This window comes from Paramisgurnus dabryanus, chromosome 11, assembly GCF_030506205.2.
Source record: "Paramisgurnus dabryanus chromosome 11, PD_genome_1.1, whole genome shotgun sequence".
Classification (NCBI taxonomy): Eukaryota; Metazoa; Chordata; class Actinopteri; order Cypriniformes; family Cobitidae; genus Paramisgurnus; species Paramisgurnus dabryanus.
In genome coordinates this window covers 23,594,042-23,615,512 of record NC_133347.1, presented here as the reverse complement: position 1 = coordinate 23,615,512, position 21,471 = coordinate 23,594,042, and the positions used below count along the sequence as shown (strand labels likewise).

At 37.8% G+C, this 21,471-nt stretch overlaps 1 protein-coding gene across 1 annotated transcript; it reads right to left on the bottom strand.

The window, feature by feature from the left end:
* csf1b (colony stimulating factor 1b (macrophage)) lies at positions 1-13,080 on the bottom strand. The gene is made up of 9 exons (XM_065247963.2): positions 12,840-13,080; positions 11,698-11,811; positions 11,065-11,127; positions 10,480-10,650; positions 4,888-5,095; positions 4,659-4,795; positions 2,468-2,511; positions 2,300-2,340; positions 1-1,290 (listed from the first exon to the last, which is right to left on the bottom strand). Exons 1-9 carry the CDS (start codon positions 12,873-12,875, stop codon positions 1,235-1,237), a joined length of 870 nt encoding a protein of 289 aa, XP_065104035.1. The 5' UTR covers positions 12,876-13,080; the 3' UTR covers positions 1-1,234.
* Positions 13,081-21,471: the final 8,391 nt, after the last annotated feature.

The window sequence follows — 21,471 nt, the reverse complement described above, 5'->3', positions numbered from 1 at the left end:
GTTTTTCGTGCAGATTGAAAAGGTAAGAGTTTGGAAGAAAATGAAGGAAGGTATACATAATGACAGAATTTCACAGTTTTTGGAAACTATTTCACTGTGAAATGTGCTTTCTATTTAAAAGCTTTAAACAATCAGGCTTTTACAGCATAAGTTGTCCACACATGAACATAAGCAACATTTTACCTGAATTATAGAACAAACAGTCAAATAAATTCTTTCTGTTTACGTATTTATTGATGGTAACACTTCCAGTCTAGGTTTGAAATGCATTTTGCATGAGTGGATTGATGTACATGTGGCAACTTTGAATATGCAATACTGACTATGACATTTCCAGAAGTTCAGATGTTCATGAAAACATATATTTACATATTTACAAGCTCCAAGTAAGTGAGTGATTATGAGCAAATGATTATGCCATATGAGACATACATTGTAAATCGACATATATGAGCACTTTATGAGGACCGCCGTGTGATTATCCGAAGAGCTTGTGTAGTGGAAGTGTAACGTTTAACTAAATAGGAGAAGGGAAGAATTGTTCACATTGATTTTTAATGTGGCACTACTGTTGGTGCCAAAAGGCCAGATGGTTTAAATATTTCTCCCGGGATTTTCACACACAACAACGATTAAAGTGAAAACACCCAGCGAGCTACAGTTTCCTCAATGCAAATGCCTTTTTGATGAAGAGTTTGGAGGCGAGAAAGGCCAGATTGCTTTGAGCTGACAGAAATACTACTGTAGCTGTCTGAAAGAGATGTACTGAGAAGAATAGCATCTGAAACTGCACAACACATCAGATTACAACATTATTAGTCCAGAGTATCCCACTAGCCAAAATAAACTTGCATTTTTTTACATGTTGTTTTGGTCAAAAATAACTGGCAAGATGATTTTCCATCATGTAAGCAAAAAAGCAAGGTCTTGAACTGGATAAAGTTTAAAGTTTCCTTCACAGTCACTGGATCTGAATAGAAAGTTTACAGCATGAATGAAAATTGTGTTGGCTGGTCATGTCAAGGGGTACTGGAATCTTGAGGGAATGTGACTGTTTTTGGAATAAAGGGAGACCCCATTCCGAGTTATTTGTAAAGCGTTCTTATAATAAAGTGCTCAATAAGTGGATTTCCTTCTAGTTAATGCAAACCATTAGATGATGTAGTAGTGCGGTTTCTGAAAAGTATCACAGTCTGTTTGTTGTTTTTGGTGTCCAAAAGAGGCATCAGCTCTGTTAGAGATCAGTGGAGAGGTCCGAGCCAAAGCTGCTTTGATGGTTGGACATCTGACCTATATGAAATATAAGAAGTAAGCATTTGAACACACACATTCTTGTGTTTGCATGCTGAGCATGACTTTAAATGAAGACCTATTTCACATGTGTGCACTGAAACCCTTAAAGAAATGCAGTTTTTGTGCTTGAAGCTCCTGGGGCAAACCTCCAAAAATGTAGAAATCCATATGAAAGACCCCATATGTCTTTTGAAGTCATTCAATCACTTAATGTGAGGAAAAGACTGAAATTTTACTGGTATTTGTAAACTAATCTTTCTTTTATAACAAACTGCCAAAAATAATAAATGATCAGTGTATAGGTTAAAATGAAATGGCACACTGTAAAAAATTAAACTTAACTTTAATAAAAGGCTTTAATTGATAACACCTAAAAAATATTATGTTTTTTTAAACTCAAATTTTGTGATACATTTTGAGGTGTATGTGTATGCAAACATGGAATAACTTTCATTTTTTTAAACGTAAACTCTTCCTTTAAGACCTCAACAAGGTGCTGAAAACAATATCTGAAGATATTCAAAATATTAAGTCTTGTACCCTTAGAAAAACACATTACACATATGTGCTATACATTAGTCAACTGGATATTGTAAATCTTTGCTTAAGGAATGGCAATTTGGGAGAATTGGAATATAACTAATTCTTCAGTGCTAGGCCAGAAAGAAGTGTGCTTTTTTTACTTCGATTGTTAGTCCATGTTCTAAGTAAGGCTTTCAACACCTCATGGATCAAAGACATACAGAGGAGTGAAACTGTCAGAGCCAAAACAGAAGCTGCTTTGGTGTTTTAAAAGCCATTGGGTCACACCTGAATCAACATACACTGGTGAGCACGGGTGCTAGTCTTTACGAAACTAAAAATATAATTATTTAGAAAAGTACGATACTATTTATATTATTATTGTAATACAGTAATGCTCTTGAAATGCTAGCATTTACTTAATGTTTAATGTGTAGAAGAAATCAAGCTCTTAAAAAAACTTATGATGTCAGAAAATACTTACATTCTTGCTGTTGTGTTCCAAAATTTTCAACAACTTGTAATCTATAATTAAAAAAAACATTATTTTCACAAACTAGTGTAACAATAATTAGGTCACATGTGTAAAAACGCATTTTTTTTATTAAAAATAGCACGTTTGTGAAGTATTTATAATGTGAACCAAATTTACCCCCAGTCTGCGGATAAAGCTCTGTGAAGTTGATGTTGCAGTTTCTGTTGGAGAGGTAAGAATCTGAATAAAATTACATGCATGACTTCAAAAAAACAAAAATACATACAATCTTTTTTTATAAATAAGCCACTAACAAATCTTGGTCCTAAAAAGTGTGCAGTGCTGTAGGTCTGCTGTAGGATTAGGAATACTAATGCGTCTTATTTTAAGCCTTAATATCTAACAAGTTCAAATTCTTAATAGATTCTAAATTGAATTTCTATGCAGTGGGACTCGTGAATGCTCTTCCGAGGAGCGCAAATTCAAAATATGTGTTTGGAGTGTGATGTGTGTTGCTTCTGTTTTCAACATATGTGTTTGTTGCGTCATGTGAACCATGTGCAACATGTGTTTTGTCAAAATAAGTGCCTGCTGCACACGCGTCAAAACCGTTTATGATAAAAGAGACGCTCATGTTCACAAAACACACACAAGACACTCCCTTAACAGTAAACTCTGATTACGCATGAGATTATGTGAGTATCTGGCAAACGTGAGCGTCTCTTTTATCATAAACCCTTTAGACGCATCTGCAGCAGACACTTATTTTGACAGGACGCATGATGCACATATGATCACTCGATGCGCAGAACACATATTTTGAAATGCCGAACCACACACATGACGGACTACATACATGTTGTGACGAACTTTGCATCATGTGCCCTCAAAAGATATATATATATATATATATAAAGTTAAAAATAAAAGTGATATATGACCAACACTGTTCACACTAAAAACAGTATAAAAGAATGAGTTATGGTGGCAATAGTACGAAACAATGTCAAGCAACTTTTAGTATGTTTTACTTTCGCTCAGTGACGTTAGGGGTGGGGTATTATAATTGTTTTTTTCATTTTGTATGAATTCCTATGAATCAGCCAATATTATCACTCAGTGGGGTTGCTTTCTATGAACAGGGACTTAGAAATGAGTACCACTTTTAGTTTATTAAAAACTGAAGCCTGGGCAGTGATACCAAACACATGAGTAAACACATCGTAGTGAATGTCTTTCAGTGTACCAGTCTAATTCAATTAAGAATCTACAATGGTCTGATTCATCTTGCCAGACAACTGAAAGACTGACTCAGAATCAAAGCATGTGTAGGACTGTTGCATTTTTGTCAAAAAGACTTTAAAGGGGACATTTCACAAGACTTTTTTAAGATGTAAAATAAATCTTTGGTGTCCCCCGAGTACACATGTGAAGTTTTAGCTCAAAATATCATATAGGTAATTTATTATGTTAAAATTGACACTTTGTAGGTGTGAGCAAATATGTGCTGTTTTAACATATTTATCATCATGCAAATGAGCTGATCTCTGCACTAAATGGCAGTGCTGTGGTTGGATAGTGCAAATTAAGGGATGGTATTTTCCCCCTCTGACATCACAAGGGGAGCCAAATTTCAATAACCCCTTTTTTTGCACATGCTTGCAGAGAATGGTTTACCAAAATAAAATAACTGGGTTGTTCTTTATCCAATTTTTAGGATGATACAAGCACTGGGGACCCAATAATAGCACTTAAACATGAAAAAAGTCAGACTCACGAATGACTAAACATAGCATTTAAACAAAACATATTAGTTTATTTTCTATTTGAGTTCAATATATTTGTTTTAAATAACTAATATTAATATAAATTTTAGTAAGCTTTCAGTTACTGTAAGCTTTTCTGAGTATGCTTTTTGTAAAACGTGTTACGCATATGCATAATACAATATCCATCATTACAAATCAATACCAGATTTCCGGCTGGCTCAACGTCTTTTTTCAACATCAAGCACTATCCTGAAAAATGCCAAGCCTTTCAAAGAGTCTTTACATGCCAACAAAATTTTGCATATTTGCAACTTCCCACTACAAATATAGTTTTTTTCTAAAGCCAGATTTATAGTGTGAACTCACTCGTCATTGTTGGACTTTATAAGGTCACCACATGCTAAAAAGTGCAGGCTTAACCCATTGTTGGGACAAACATGAACATTTCCTGGGTTATTTAACCCAAAGGCTGGGTTTATCCCTTTTTGATGCAACATTTTTTAAGAGTGCCTGCTTAACATATGCTTATTTAAAAGTCTAAATAGGTTTTGGACCTGAAGTAACATGCCCATATGGCACTTTTTGGCGGGATGGAATACCTTTCTCTTCAGGAGGCAGTAGACAGTGAGAAGGATGAAAAATCCTCCACAGATGGAGACCAAAATGAACCCCAGCCTGTAGAAATCATCGCTTACGGACCCCCGAGGAGCTTGTCTGGATAACCCCACCGCCGCCTCTTTCAAAGAAAAAAACATATGGCTTTAATCAATGGTGTGGGGATATGGTTGCGGGTCCGTGTGTAGTGTATATTGTGTATATGTGTTTCACCTGTGCCAGTGGTGAGCTGGGATACAGTAGAGGGCATAATACTGCTGTACTCATGCATAATGCTGCCGTACTCGTGCCCGCAGGTCCAGTTTATAGATGTGTTGGAGGTTGTGATGAGATGCAGGTATAGAGACAGAACCTCCTCCACTCTTAAAAGCGCCTGGACAGGAGTCTCTTTGTACTGCTTCTCAAATGCCACCGGGATCTCCTGCAGAGCGTGAGAACAAATTGAAAACAGAGACAGAGAAGAAAAAAGGGATCAAATGAGTTTGTTTTAGATCTTAAAGATGGTTTGTTTCTCATTAATACGTTTTGCACTTTAAAGTAATTTACTGTCTGCTCGCGCTAAATTAACCCTAAAATGACAGTCGCCCAATATAACACACGTGGGGGGTCAACTCATGGGGGGCCGAGATTTTTAAATCACCAAATGATTACTTGCTGATACCTGGTAACCCCTTTAAATATTTACGCAAGATTTGACAATAATTGCCTACCCTGCAACTACAGGCCTCTTCAATAGGTGACTGTCATATATCATACAAAAAATATTATTGCCTATTTTGTTAAGTTGCTATTTTTGTTGCACATCATATCTAAAGTTTCAGCATTGTATGAATTCGTACTAAGTGAATTATACAAAACGTGCAAAAAGCCTGCTTCTACAAAAACATATGAAAGAGATCATGAACCAATGCGCATGAATTCCAATGAGATTGTGTTGGAATAATGTGGCTATAGATAGATAGGCTTGTCATCGTTAATAAATCCCTAAAGCAGCTCCTATGATATGAAAGAATAGCAAGTACGTTCAAAGAAGGTAGTGAGAGTTCACCTGCCTTTTTACATTAGACTTTTGACAAAGTAAAAGCACTCTTTCTCAAGCCCGTGTCTCATGTGCAACTGATGTCTGACTCCAGATGCCAGATGATCAAGTTCTCAAGCTGAGTTTTAAGAATTACATTTTAAATAAAATGACTACAGATGTGCCAGGCCTGTTTGCAATTCAATTAGCATTGCTTTCCAGCATACAACAATGCTTAAAGTGACACCATGTAATTTTTCAACCTTCATAATACATTTTCAAGACCCTTGTGATAGTACATCGACTTTAAATAGGTTGAATGACATGTCTACCATAGCCTGACGGGGTCTGTATCACTTTTACTCGTATTTTAAAACTTAGGGTTTGTGGTAGTAACCAGAGCACAAAAAAAAACTACAAAATTCGACTGCTTTACGGCATACGTCACTTCCTCCACACAATTTGTTTTTAACGTGAATTTTGCTGGAGGCTACTTAAGGAGTGTAGAGAGCGGTTTCTAATATGTGACTCTGTGGCACAGTCTTTAGTGTCACGGACCTATGACACGGGCGACCCGGGTTCGATTCCCCTTTAAGGCAATTTTTTTTATAAACTGTTGATTCATACATAAATGCGATGTTCTTTATAAATTACGGCGATTATATTGCATATAGTTCCCTGTATTCAGATGCTGTGTTCACGTATTTACCTTTCTTTTTACTGTGTCTATGATATTTACATTACAATCCAGGATGCTATAGCACTCAAACTTGCTCACAGTGTAAAACCAAACCCTATTCATTCACCAATCAGATCCGAGCGCTTCTCTCTTCCTCATTTGCTGCGTTCCGCTGTCACTCGCGTGACGTATTACAAAGCGGCAGACCTAAACGCATCGGTTTACTTGGATTTGGAGCGATTTTCACACAAAAAGAGGAATAACGAGCGCCATTGCGGAAAATCCTGGTGGCGAGGGAGAGAGAGAGGATGCAACAATATTTGTTTGGAAAAAGGCAAGGAAATACGTCTGGTCGTTTCTGAATTGGAAGGCTGCAGCCTCCGGAGGTCAAATATGCAGGCTGCACACGTCATCAAGCCTGGGTTATTAAGGTAAACTGAGCATTACATTCGCAAGTCATAAGCATACTGCAACAATTTACGATTAACTAAGTATAATAGTCAACTTTGTAATTGTTAATATTGTGAAATAAGACAGTCTTGATGACGTATTAGAAATACGACATCCGGAGGCTGCAACCTTCAGATTGAGAAATGGCTTCTGCCACGACGAGTTCCTCATCAGAAAGTTGTAACATGACTGCGTTTCTCCCTGTTGTCTCAAAATGTTGATCGTTTAGCATTTTAAATGTTTAGTTTTTAGTTTAGTTTTAAGGTTGGCCAGTTCCTTTCCTTTGCGACAGTGCTGCGGCGCTTGTGGGCTCTAGGGGCGCTAGAAGTGAAAAATACGTGTCTAGCACCCCCTAGTGGCCAAAAGTTTCATGGTGTCCCTTTAAAGGAGCTGTTTGTAAGTTTTTGACTGTGCTAAATAAAGAATACTATAAAGTATAATCGTAGATATTTATACACAACAAAATTACGGTGTTAAGTCCACATATCTGCTTTTCTAAAAAAAAAAACAATGCTGTAGGCAGGTATTCTCTTTTTGATCCTGCCCATTACTGCCAATTTACCCAAAAGAAACAGCTTGGTTATGAATTATTATGTATGCTTACTAGGACTAGATGTTAGAATCTCTTGAAAATTAACAAAGTTGTTGTTGCAGATGTCCTCTTGAGTGGGGTTGGATTGAGGAGAAAAAAAAATGGTTCCTCCAATACAACACATCATCAGTTGTTCACCCCGGCCTCATTGGGTGTTTCAGCCTTTTACCACATTACACCCTTACCCGAGGGTGAGGCTGATCAGACCTGGGTGTGTGTTGCACTGGAGGCTCCATGAGGTCATTTGGCTGCCCATACGGTCTCCTTTCGCTTCAGCCACAGCCAGTGACTGCTTCTTTCGGCAGCAGTTGCAAGGTCTTTGATGGTTTTTCGCTGCGCCTGTGCTCTGATTCCAACCTCCTATAGTAGCCTTGTGGTGGAACTAGCAACAAAGCCCCTGCAGCCCACTTTCACTGGACGCACGCTTACCTTCCAGCCCCGGTCCTCTGCTTCGGCAACCAAATCTGCATATCGCAACCTTTTCCTTTCAGATGCCTCTTTGATGGCTTTCTCCCACGGGACTGTCAGTTCCACTATAAAGACATGTCAACAGGATTTGGACCAAAGGACCAGGTCTGGGCGCAAGTTGGTCGCTGCAATTTCCGGTGGGAAGGTGAGCCTCTGACCTAAGTCTACCCGCATTTCCCAGTCCCGGGCTGCGTTCAGTGGCACTGGGCACAAGTCTGGAGGCAATTTATTGGTAGACCTTTTATCCCCCTCCCGGACGAAGGATTTTGGTTGCAAGAAGGTAGTTTGGGCTTCCCGGGGCATGGCGTTAATGGTAACCCTTTTACTCTCCAATGTAGCAGCCAGGTACTTCAGCACTTGGTTGTGGTGCCAGGTGTATCTGCCTTGCATAAGGCTGGTCTTACAGCCCACCAGGATGAGTTTCAGGGTTGCTGGGGCAAGGCACTGGAGGCAGGCTGGGCTCTCTCCAAACCAGAGATGTAGGTTGGTTGGAGAGGGCAGGACATCATATGTGTCTCTGATGGTAACGCTAAACATATTAGCCTCCGTGTTCCACAGTTCGCTCCAAGTGATTTTCCTCCTCTCCACACCTTCCCACCTCATCCAACGGCCTTGCTTTGCTTGGGACACCGCTCTGGCACACCTGTCCGCTTCTTCCTGGTGGCGCACCTCTTCAACTACCAGGTGCCGACGTTCAGCTGGAGTAGCCTTCTGCCATGTGGGTGTTGTTGTTCCCAACCCCAAGCGCCCTCTGCCTTGCTGGACCTGGCCCACGATGTCTCTGTGTTTTAGAGCGGACTTTGCCTGTGCCACTGCTACACCTGGCCTCCACCTCCTCCCTGTGGCTAAAGTGGGAGCAGCCCCTCTGATAAAAGGATCCCGGGATTCTGTGAGGGTCATTATGAGCCTTGCTTTAAAAGCATTTGTACTCCTCCACCAGGCTTGAGATTGGCAGGGAGAGGGCCTGATTGCCATATAGGCCTATGCTGCTGAGGCATCTGGGTAGTCCAAGCCACTTTTTTACTTGCACATTCACCAATTGCTCCAATCGATTAGCATGGTATAGGGTGACTTCGTAGATAGAGATTGACCACATGAGGCGGGGCAGAAGTCCAAACTGAAGGCACCAGAGCTTCAGCTTCCCTGGGAGAGCTGTGCTGTTGATCTGCTTCAAGCCACTGATGGTATCCTGCCCAAGTTGTTCCACCTGTTTGGCATCTTTGAGATCTGAGTTGTACCACCGGCCAAGGCTTTTGATGGGATTTTCCAGAATAGTTGGTATCAGTGCGTCATTCATGTAGAACCTCTCATTTATGATCTGGCCCTTGACAATGGAGATACTGCGGGACTTGCTGGGTTTAATCTCCATTCGTGCCCATTGGATGTTTTCTTGGAGTTTGTACAGCAGGCGTTTGGTGCATGCGTTAGTCGTTGTTATGGTCGTCATGTCATCCATATAGACCCTGATTAGAGGAAGCCGCAGCCCGCTCTTCAGACATTGACTCTTCACTGCATGTTCCTGAGAAACCACTTATCCCTGCCTTCTGCACTGAGGTGTCCACATAGTTATTTTTTTGCAGGAATGCTGAGAGTCTTTGGGCCACCACGCTGAAGAAATGTTTTCCTTCCACATTCAATAGGCTGATCTGGCGAACTGGTGGATAGCTGAGGAATTCTTCTCTTTAGGAATCAGAATCCTTCCTGCCCTTCTCCATGCCTTAGGTATGATCCCTTTTTCCCATGTCACCTTCATTAGCTTCCAGAGTACCTTCAAGACGCCTTGTGTGTTCTTATAAAGCCTATATGGAACACTGTTGGGCCCAGGAGCTGATGCTGTTCTTGCCCGCTTTACTGTGTTCTCAACGTCGCTCCAAGTTGGGGGTCTTGTGTCCAACTGGTGCTCAGGTGGTTGGATTGGTGGCATGTCATCTGGGATGGTGGCTGGCACATGCTTTTGATTGTCAGAGTAGGTCTTCCTCAAGTGCTCCTCCAGTTCCCTCACAGTTACATGAGTCCCGGTTTTCTCCTTTGCATAGAGGTCTTCAGCAAACTTGTAGGGATCTCTATAGAAGGCAGTCCTTGCTCGCTCTTTCTTTTTACGTTGCTTTCTCAAGCATTCTGTTCTATTATTATTATTATGAATGCTTAAAGGAAAACACCACCGTTTTTCAATATTTTACTATGTTCTTACCTCAGCTTATATGGATTAATACATATCTATTTTTTTTTCGTGTCATTTTATGTATTTTTTTCCCTCATTTTCTTAGCATTGTTGCATGGGGTTGGGGTTAGAATCACTTTCTATTACATTATAAACATCCTAACCCAAACCCCAACTACATGTGAGAATAGTTTTAAAAGCTTAAGAAAAACATGTAGAAACCAATACATAAAAGTACATCCTAACCCAAACCCCAAATCTAACCCCAAGCGACAATGATTTAAAAAAAGGAAAAAAAATAGAAAACAATACATAAAATGACACGAAAAGAAAGTCGTAAAAAATTACTTGAATATTTTTTTTTGTCCACATGATCAAAATATACAAGTGTGACTTCATGTTATGCATCAATCACATACTCAAAAGTGTGCACACACCTCCAGTTCCTCATTTAGTGAAGGTATACAGTGATGGGAGTAGATGTTCAGAATAAGGTTTTGGATGGAAACCACTGCCAGAGCACTTCCTGATCCTCGCATGTATGTGAAGTGGACATTTAACAGTTCAAGCACCCTCGGCAGCGTGGCTTTCACATAGCAAACCACACTCTACAAAACACACAAATACAACAGGAAAGTTGTTAAACTGTCAGCAGAGTCTGCTAAACAAAATCAGGTTTTGGGTTTTGAAGTATTAGAAGAAATCTGCTTCAGACAGTTTGAGACCCTAAAGCGAAGTCGGAATAAAAGATCTACATCAAAATTAAACCAGGAATTCAAACATCAACCCACAAAGAAAAAATAAGCCTAGTGTCATTTCACTTTGGAGTGGGGACGTAATTCAAAGCATGGCTTTAACATTGCTACATTTCCAAGGACAGATTTGAACCAGAAGACGTGTGTTTCAATAAGCCATGAATGAGACTTGTTTTTACAGGGAAATCTATTTTTAAAACCTTCATTTTAAAATGAAACATGTCATTGTTTAAAGACTATTTAAATAACGTTTAATGGCATTCTTACCAAGTGTTTCCTCTCAATGAACGTGTATGCGATTGAACAGCTGGTCCGCAGCTGGTTATTGATCTGAGGATTGATAAAACATTAGATGAAAAGTTAGAAGACATCAGACCTTTTGTCTCCAAAACACAACAAAGTCAATAGAAAATCGGGTTTAGGTCTGTGGTTGTGGTTCGGAATGTGCTAGCTGGTTTCTTTTTGGTCTAAGCTGGTCCACCTTGAGACGGTATGACCAAGATCTTCAAGGTCCAAGATATTGTAAAAGCTTGGACCAGCTACAGAATGCTCATTAAAAAAAAAATGTTTCCAAAAGGTTTATTGCCAGGCTGTAATTCCATAAAGACCCTGTAACATCCACAGAAACCTTCAGTTGCACAAATAAATAAGAGAAATGTTTCTTTAAAGAACCTTGACTGAAAGGTTCTTTGGTGAATGGTTCATTTATGGCATCGCTTCTAAAAAGTAAAATTTTCAAGATATGTCCCCTTTAAGAGTGTAATGACCAGCTAACTTGGACCTGCATGCAACCAGCTACCATGTTCAGAAACACAGCTTACTGCTTTGGATGCTTTTAAAATCACAGGATGAGTCTGTTTAGGTTGTAGCTTCAATAATAGTTTAGATCTGTTTCCTCACCATGTGTTTCAGTTGAAGGATGTGGTCCGTGGTTATGGCATGCTTGCAAGGACCAGGGATGTCCATCATAGAAAAATGAACACACAGCAGCATAAGAGCACAAACAATCTTCCCCTGGTGACAGAAATGAGAAAAAAAACCCATATAAATATACACATATGTTACTATAAATATTGACATATAGGCTACTGTCTATTGGTAACACGGTTGGGAAGGTTTTTGCAGGTTGGACTCACTTCTGGAAAACCAGTATGAGGAATTACAATTTTTTGTGCGCCCGGTATGTCACTGGCAAACCTCCATACAGACCTGCTGTTTTTAGATTTGTGCATCTGGTCTATGCCCTACTCTCTCACCTGCTTGTATCACATATCTTATGATATTTGAGACGGACATCAGAACGAATCATCTGCAACATATCACTTCTGGGTTTAATTACACAACAATATACATTTGTATGTTTTGTGTTATAAAAAACATTTTATTAATGATTTGGGTTTAATCAAATCTGTGGGTATTAAATAAAACTGTTGTTATTCTGCAGAAAATTATTTTTCTATTAAACATTATTGAATGTATTGAGATTATTATTATTATTATTTAGTGAACGCAAAATTAAATTGTTCCATTGTCCAACATCAAGTCTTATTTTAAGCAGAAAAATATAATTAAATTCAAATTTATATAGATAGCACTTTTACAAAGCAGCTTTGAATGAAAAAAGAAAAAACAGAAAAAGGAAACCTATTAAATATATAAATATAAATGCATTATTGCATATTTCATTGCTAATGCAATCTACTAAAACATGCTTTATTTATTTTATAGTCCTAGGACATTTAGTAAATGAATATGATAGATCATTTTGCCTGCATGGAAATGGGCCTTACAAAGTAAAATATATTTATAGAGAATTTGCAATAAGAATAAGAATAAAAAGTAATTGAAGATATGTCATATTTCTGGGGAAGAAAAATGCAGAAGCTCAATCACTCCAAAATAATCTCAACATTTCAATGAAATACCACATAAGACATGTTAGAGCTCTTTTTCAGAATCAAGGTAATAAGAGAGCCACTTACCTTTCTATCAAAAGACCCTATAGAGAAAGTTTCATTGAAGACCATTATTGATGAGCCTACCTTGGTTTTATAGTGAAGGGACGTGGTGTTGGTCATCTGGCTCACAGATCCAGCAGGAGAAGATTATAATCCTCAATTAGTCACATTTGAGCAGATCAATAGTGTACAGAGTTAGGGCTAAAAGGGCTCATAACTGAATTAATCAACTGTCTAAGTAAAACAGCTCGAACCCCAAAATTGAAATTCCTGTGCACATTCTTGTTTCAAGGGACCTAATGATTAAACAACCCCTGTCTACTGAAGTTTCTCACAGGATCTCTCTCCACCCCTCCTCGTCTTTTTTATTAAATTCTTCTCCGCCTTTTTAAGCCCACACCTCTCTTTTCCTTACTGGTTGTTATGTTCGCCTGTTTCATAAGGGTGTTTTTCAATTGAAATACATGGCATGCCTGGATATTAAACATGATTTATCAAATTGTTTGTTTCCAGCCTCACCATCTTCTGCATGTCATACAAAGCTACTACTGTATTGACCCTCACAACTATCAATCTTCCCACCTTTTGACTTATTTGTTTATTTAATTATTGATATATGTGGGTTGTTCAAAACTGGAACCTGACAAGTATACACTGTCAGAAATAAAGGTACAAAACTGTACCTTTTCTGTCACTGGGGCTGTACCCTAAGTTTCCGTTTGGTATCTTTACAGGAATACAGAACATAATACAATTTTGGATAGATTACAGTACCTTTAGGACCTACATTGTTAGAAAAAAGTCAAAATATGTACCCTAGTTGTCAGTGGGGCAGCACCCTTTAAAAAGGTAATTGTATGGACCATTAGGTACAGATATGTAAACATTTAGTACCAATAGGTACCTTTGAGATACTAATATGTATTTTTGAGGTACTAATAAGCTCTCTTTGTCCCAGTATGTACTTCTGAGGTACTAAAATGAAATCCTTAGGTGCAAAGCTATACTTTTTAAAAGGGTACAGCCCCAGTGACAGAAAAGGTACAGTTTTGTACCTTTATTTCTGAGAGTGTACTCACAAGACAAAAAAATCCTGGTTTGACCTGAATGACCTTAATATTTTTTTGACATGCTGATGATGAGGTTCTCAGTGTTCCTGGCAGTGATCCATACCTTCAGAAGCATGCTGAGAGACACCTTAACATGAAAACTGTCAGAGGAAAAGCCAATTTCTTAAGAGAGGAAAGAAGGATTGGATTCCCCAAATGCTTGATCATTTTTAAAGATCAAGGTGTGAATCATAAATCACATATAAATCACATTGAAGGGGAACTGCATGCATACAGAAATCAAATTTTTTTACTGTAAATCTAAAATAAAAAATATATCACTTTTTGAGGTTCTCGTATCAAGGACTTCATGCCAGCACATATTTTGGTGTTAAACAATGTCTGTCGGTATTTACTAAAGACAAGCAGTGGATAATTAATGCTGAAAACACTGTCAGAAAAAAAGGTACAAAACTGTACCTATTTTGTCGCTGGGGTGGTACCCCAAGGTACCGTTTTGTACCTTTACAGGTATATAAACATACAACCCATTCCTTAAGGATCGATTGTGTACCTTCAAAGATACAGTTAACTGTTTTGTACCCCTTAAATTGAACTGGTCCAAAATTGTTCCTAAGGTACACAATTGGTCTTTAAGGTATAATATTGAACCCCATAAGGTACAACATTTTAATGTGTTTTATACCCATAAAGGTACAAAAAGGTACCTTTTAGGGTACCACCCCAGCGACAGAAAAAAACGTTGTGCCTTTTTGTGACAGTGAACAGTCTAGTTATATTTGCGACTGACTTTCTTGCATATGCATTTCTAGGAGGTCCTCTTTCAGATGCAAAATTTATGGAAGAAAAATATTTAAATGATTCACACAATGCAATTTATTAATGTTTACTAACAGATTACTGGTATTATATTATATAATGCTAAAAAATGGCTGCAATTGTTGCTGATAGAAGAGGCATCACAGAGATCAGATAGTGTGTGGTACAAGGCAGAGCATTTTTTTAACACGTAACAGTTTATTTGGAATGCCAGGAACATAGCCTATTCAAAAATATTGTTTGTCAAGCCATTTTTTATTTGCTGGAGGACATAAAAGTGGGTCACACTAAGAGAAGACATACAATACCAGGTCAAAAGTCCTATGGCTTCATTAGCTGGGATTTCACAATGCGAATTTTCACCTGTGATGTCCGTGGTGCTGAACTCAAGCTCATCAGGTGTTAGTAGATCACCTGCACCTCATCAGCTCTGTGTATTTGCAACCCTGAACTCATTTGTGCTGCTCTTGGTAGATTGCGTTGGTCATTATGGAAATCAGCTTTTGCTCCTGTGTTATTAATTGCACCTTTTTAATAGAAACCTGCAGATATTACCACTCCAAAACGGGGCTTTTTTGGAATTGTGCTCTTGCGCTGATTTGCCCTGATTGGTTAATGTGGCCCTAAATGTTTAACTAGTTATGAGTAGAAACATTACACTTTCAGAAAAAAAGTACAAAAGTTGTCACTGGGATGGTAGCTACCTTTTCAGAAGGTCCAAATATGTATACCCTTTCAAAAGTTACACCTTAATTTGCACATAAAAAGTTCATATTAGTAACTAAGAGATACATTTTGGTACCAAAGGTAACCTACAGTAAACATAACTTAATAAAACTCAGTGAAGACTGACTGTGGGGTTATCTGTATCCAGTCCTTTTGTTTTGTTCACTATATTGCAAATTTGGACATTCAAAGTGAAGATGAACGTCAAATGTTGAATGGTGGATAGCTGTGTGTAAATGATGGGTTGTGAGGGTTGAAGTCAGGGGCTTCCGAGCAAGATTTCATAACCCTGAGTTAATATCCCGGATAACCCCGCTTCTAAATTATCATTGTTAAACGATCCTTAACCGAGGGTTAAAAGCGGGGTTTAGAACGAAGATAACTTGGGGTTAAGTGCAGTGTAAAAGCCCTTTTGTGACAAAAACAACAGAAAAAAAGATCCTGCTCTTATTGTGTATTTCAAAGCATTCTTCGTTTCATGCTTTCTTATTTTCTCAGATGTTTTTTGTAATAATACTTTCATAAAGAGAAACTGACACAAAAGACATATACATTTGTATAAGTATTGAGCTAAAAATGTACATGGTTAGCATGCTTCCGATCATTTTGTTTTTGACTCAACTGATGAAGTATGTTTGAGACCAACATTTTTGACTTTTAATTTTGTTTGGCAAATCTGTGCAGAGTATGTGACATCTGAGATCTTCCATAATTCAAGATGTGACACATGTGGGATTATCAGTGTACAAATCTGAGAAGCAGGCTTAAGCAAAAGTCTTAATTTGCTTTCGTTCAGCTCCTGATGGATAAATGTATAAAGCAATAATGTCCTCTATCATTGCACCGAGGGATTTTATGTTTGATAGAAATGTTTAAGTTAGAAGTAACATTCTGACAATGTAAAGATAGCATGCGACTCATGCTATCACACAATGAGCACGATGTGAATAGTTATTTTCCTGAAATCTGTCTGGAGAGCCCCTGCACTTACTGTTAGTCATGTGTATGAACTAAAAAGCAAAACTTTCATTTTGTTTTGTGATGATTAAATAAGGGTATGAGGGGGCCACCAGACCTTAGATGAGTCTTTGTTTTGACCTTTAGCTTTGTTTTCTTGGATGGATGAGCACAGAAACAATTGCAGGATTTTGTGGATGCACGCTCAGTGTAAATTCTTTGTCTGCTCAGTGACACTGGGGCAAATTTCACTGAATTTCCTTTAAACAGAGCTTATCTTTATTGTTTTTTTGCTTTTGTGTTACTCATATTAATGGTTTGTCAAAGCAAATATTTAACTGCCAGCTGCTTAGATAACCAGAATCTTACATCAAAATTTCTATCCAGTTTCAATATTACATGAAAATGCACAATGTGACCTACAGTATGACACACCTTTAACCTCAGAAAAATACCACACATGATGTTTTAGACCAAATGAAAAAGCTTAATAACAATGAATAAGACTTACATTATATAACATTTAACCATAACAACCCTATAATAACGCCTAGTAATCATCCTAACAGTGTATAGCAACCAGCTATGATACCTTACAAATACATAGCAACTAGCTTAAAAAACTAGCAACATGACGAAACACCCTAGTTACCAGCTAAAACACTTTAGCAACACACAGTAATCAATTTATACACACTAACACCTTGCAATCCGTTTGAACATCATAGCAACGAGCTAAAACACTCTACAAACATGTTAGCATCATGCTAGGATCATATAACATCATGTAGTCATGTTGAAAAACTAAATCATGTTAGTGTCACTTTAAAACATGTTCACATCACAATAAATCATGCTAGTATTAAGGTCTCATATTTTTTTTATCATAGGTCCTATGGTGTAGCTACGGGTCGTTTTCATACTTCTGCATGGTCGTCCGCGTCGAAATGCAATTACACATGCAGATCGCTAGTAGGTAGTATACACGCCTGTAAACCCACAGTGCAACAGCCAAAGAAGAAGCAGTTTGGCCAGTAAACCCACAAAGAAAGAAGAAGAATCAGCTTGTTTTGTATGATTTGACAAGACCTGCAGTGATGGAGGTAAAGAGCCAGCGACCTTTGTTGCAGTTTGAGTTATCACTCCTCAACTTAACCCATCTTTGTTTTAACCGTCGCCAGCGGTAATGCCTATAGATGGTTTCAGCAGTAACAACATAAAGATTCATTTTTTATAACAAGCAAAATAAACAACTCGTAGATTATCTTAGTTCAAATCATAGCTAAAGCGTATCAAAAACTACACTGAGATAAAGTTACTGTGTTAAATGTGTACAACCCCAAATCAGAAAAAGTTGGGACACTGTAGATATTGTGAGTAAAAAATGAATGGAATAATTTACTAATCTCATAAACTTACAATAGAATATAAATAACATATCAAATGTAGAAAGTGAGACATTTTGAAATGTCATGCCAAATATTAGCCCATTTTGGATTTCATGAGAGCTACACATTCCAAAAAAAGGTGGAGGTAGCAATAAGAGGCCAGAAAAGTTAAATGTACATTTAAGGAACAGCTGGAGGTGGACCAATGTTTAGGAATAGGAATGTTGTCCCATTCTTGTCTAAAACAGGCTTCCAGTTGCTTAGGTCTTCTTTGTCGCATCTTCCTCTTTATGGTGTGCCGAATGTTTACTGTGGGTGACAGATCTGGACTGCAGGCTGGCCATTTCAGTACTCAGATCCTTCTTCTACGCAGACATGATGTTGTAATTGATGCAGTATGTGGTCTGGCATTGTCATGTTGGAAAATGCAAGGTCTTCCCTGAAAGAGACGACGTCTGAATGGGAGCATATGTTGCTCTAAAACTTGAATAAACCTTTCAGCATTGATGGTGCCTTTCCAGATGTGTAAGCTGCCCATGCCACAAGCACTCATGCCACCCCAAACCATCAGAGATGCAGGTTTCTGAAATGAGCACTAATAAAAAGTTGGGATGTCCTTGTCCTCTTTAGTCCGGATGAAATGGCGTCCCAGTTTTCCCAAAAGAACTTCAAATTTGGATTAGTCTGACCACAGAACAGTTTTCCACTTTGCCAAAGTCCATTTTAAATGAGCCTTGGCCCAGAGAAACACCTGTGCTTCTGGGTCATGTTTAGATATGGCTTCTTTTTTGACCTATAGAGTTTTAGCCGGCAACGGCGAATGTCACGGTGGATTGTGTTCACTGACAATGTTATCATAATGAGCCCATGTTATGATTTCCATTCCAGTAGCATTCCTGTATGTGATGCAGTGTCATCTAAGGGCCCGAAGATCATGGGCATCAAGTATGGTTTTCCGGCCTTGACCCTTACGCACAGAGATTGTTTCAGATTCTCTGAATCTTTGGATGATATTATGCACTGTAGGTGATGATAACTTCAAACTCTTTGCAATTTTTCTCTGATAAACTCAGAAAACTATTTTTCACCGCAGCATTGGGGGAATTGGTGATTCTCTGCCCATCTTGACTTCTGACAGACACTGCCACAGACAGGCTTTTTTATACCCAAGTATGTTGCCAATTGACCTTATAAGTTGCAAATTAGTCCTTAAGCTGTCCCTTATATGTACATTTAAATTTTCTGGCCTCTTATTACCTGTCCCAACTTTTTTTGGAATGTGTAGCTCTCATGAAATCCAAAATGAGCCAATATTTGGCATGCCATTTCAAAATGTCTCATTTTCAACATTTGATATGTTATTTATATTCTATTGTAAATAAAATATAAGTTTATGAGATTAGTAAATTATTCCATTCATTTTTTACTCACAATTTCTACAGTGTCCCAACTTTTTCTGATTTGGGGTTGTACTATATAATGTATGCATTCTTAACTACAGATCAGCTGCCAAACCTCCTATAAAATAGTGGTAATCAATGATCACTTCCCTCATCTTTAGGAAACCAAACAATTTGTTATTTTCGATGAGGTATTTGTTCAAGAGTTCAGTTTAGCAACTAGTCAGACCATTAAACAAACAGAGACCGGAAGTTAAGTTCTGCTCAGACGCATAACCACATCATTGCACGTGCGTACGATGAAACCATCTATAAAGTAATGCGACCCAGGTTTTTTTTTACCTGACGGAAGGGGTTTTAGTGGATCAATCACAGTGCTTGCGGTACACATAGAACGGATGAGTTGTTAAATTTTTGGCGGGGTACGCGTCAGGTTACACAGAACTACACACAGCACAGCCTACAATGTAGCTATGGCATAGAATCTATGCACGACTATAAACTACACTTTATACCAAAATCATGATAACATTGTGTTCAAATGTGCTAACATCATGTTCAATCATGTTAAACATGTTAGCATTGTAGTAAAACATGCTAGAATCATGAAAAAATTATAATCATCCCAAAGCAAGCTAAAAACTTGCTAGTGTAATGATGACATTATAATAAATTGTTAGCATTATGTTAATGTCATGCTAAACATGTTAGCATAATTGTAATTTTTGGCCTGAGTTTTGTCACGGCAAGCAGCACTCACATTTAAAGGAACACGCCCCCTTTAGGAGTTATGTAATTCTGGGGGATACGGTGAATAAGCTAAATTCCCAAAATTTGGGCGTGTTCCTTTAAAATCGTGTAATTTCAAGTTGCCATGAAATTTAGTGTTTTGGTTAACCAGGTTTGACCTGTAGCATAATAAAAATAAGTGGCATGTTAAAATAAAATGTGAAAAGGAAAAAAGAAAATAAGTCACTGCGTTTTTTAACACTACCTGGCTTTTGAAATTACCTCATTCAAAATGAACGGTAGGCTACCGATGATAAACATTATAAACCAACTGAGAAATACATGGCAGTAGATGAAGGGAAGAGAATAGAGAGATAAAGAGAGAAAATAGAGTAATAAAATCTGGGGGTCCTGCTGAGAAAGGCAACTTTAGCATGACTGCGTCAGCGGGGGATCTCACATCTTGCATTCCTTTTCACCATTTTTCCCAATTGATGCACTGCAAGATGGGTAGGTTTTAAATACTCACAGACAGAGACAGACATACAGACAAAAACATAAAAAGAAAGATCCAGTGAATGTCTTCAGTTAATGTGTTTACTTTGAAGAACGTGCCAGAAATATTAAGATGCTCCCCGGCTGTTGGCCAGGCCTAATGTTTTGTAGCAATACAATGCAGAATCTAGCACTGATTTCTTTTGATGAGGCATTTTACATACATGCATATTTGTTTATTGAGTTTTCACATAATTCACACAATGTAGTACACTAGTAAAACACAACTTAAAGATATTTATATTAATGTATTACAATATGTAGTAGTAAATTACAATGGTGCAAAATCAAAATGTGCATTTCTGGAAATATGGGTTTTTCAAATCATTTATATATTTTTCTTGGTGCAGAAGTCAGATTACAGAAATAAAATGTAGTCAGAAACAAGAGTGGATAGTGGAAAAAATATATAGTAAATAAAGTCAACTAACTCATTTAAGTTAAACTTAAAGTTTGCAGCAGACTACTGTGTGTGCATGCATTTAACTGCATCTTGTTTTTAAATGCTATCAAAAAACATTCAGTTTAAACTAAAACCAAATGTTAAGAGAATGCAACTTCATTATTTCCTGTCACTGAGCCACTTATTTTTCCCCTATGTTGTAAATTTAGTTTACTGATCTAGGAACAGTCTCCCCTATCTTAATTCAAATCTGGATAATGGGAAAATACATCTGAACCCTGAACTAAATCATAATTTGGGATCTGTTATAAATCTCATCAGCTTTTGTCTCTGACCTTATAACTTGATCATTTAAAGGGGTAGTTTAACCCAAAAATGAAAATTTTGTCATCATTTATAAATTTCTTTTGATGAACACGGATGACGATATTTTGAGAAATGTTTAACCAAACCGTTCATGAACCATATTCTTTTCCACAGTATTCCTTTTTTCATATTATGGAAGCGAATGAAGCTCATGATCAGTTTGGTTACACACAATCCTCAAAATATCTTCTTCCGTGTTTATCAAAACAAATAAATTTTATAAATACACGTTTGTAACAATATGAGGGTGAGTAAATGATTACAAAATTTTCATTTTTGGGTGAACTATCCCTTTAAGTTTCC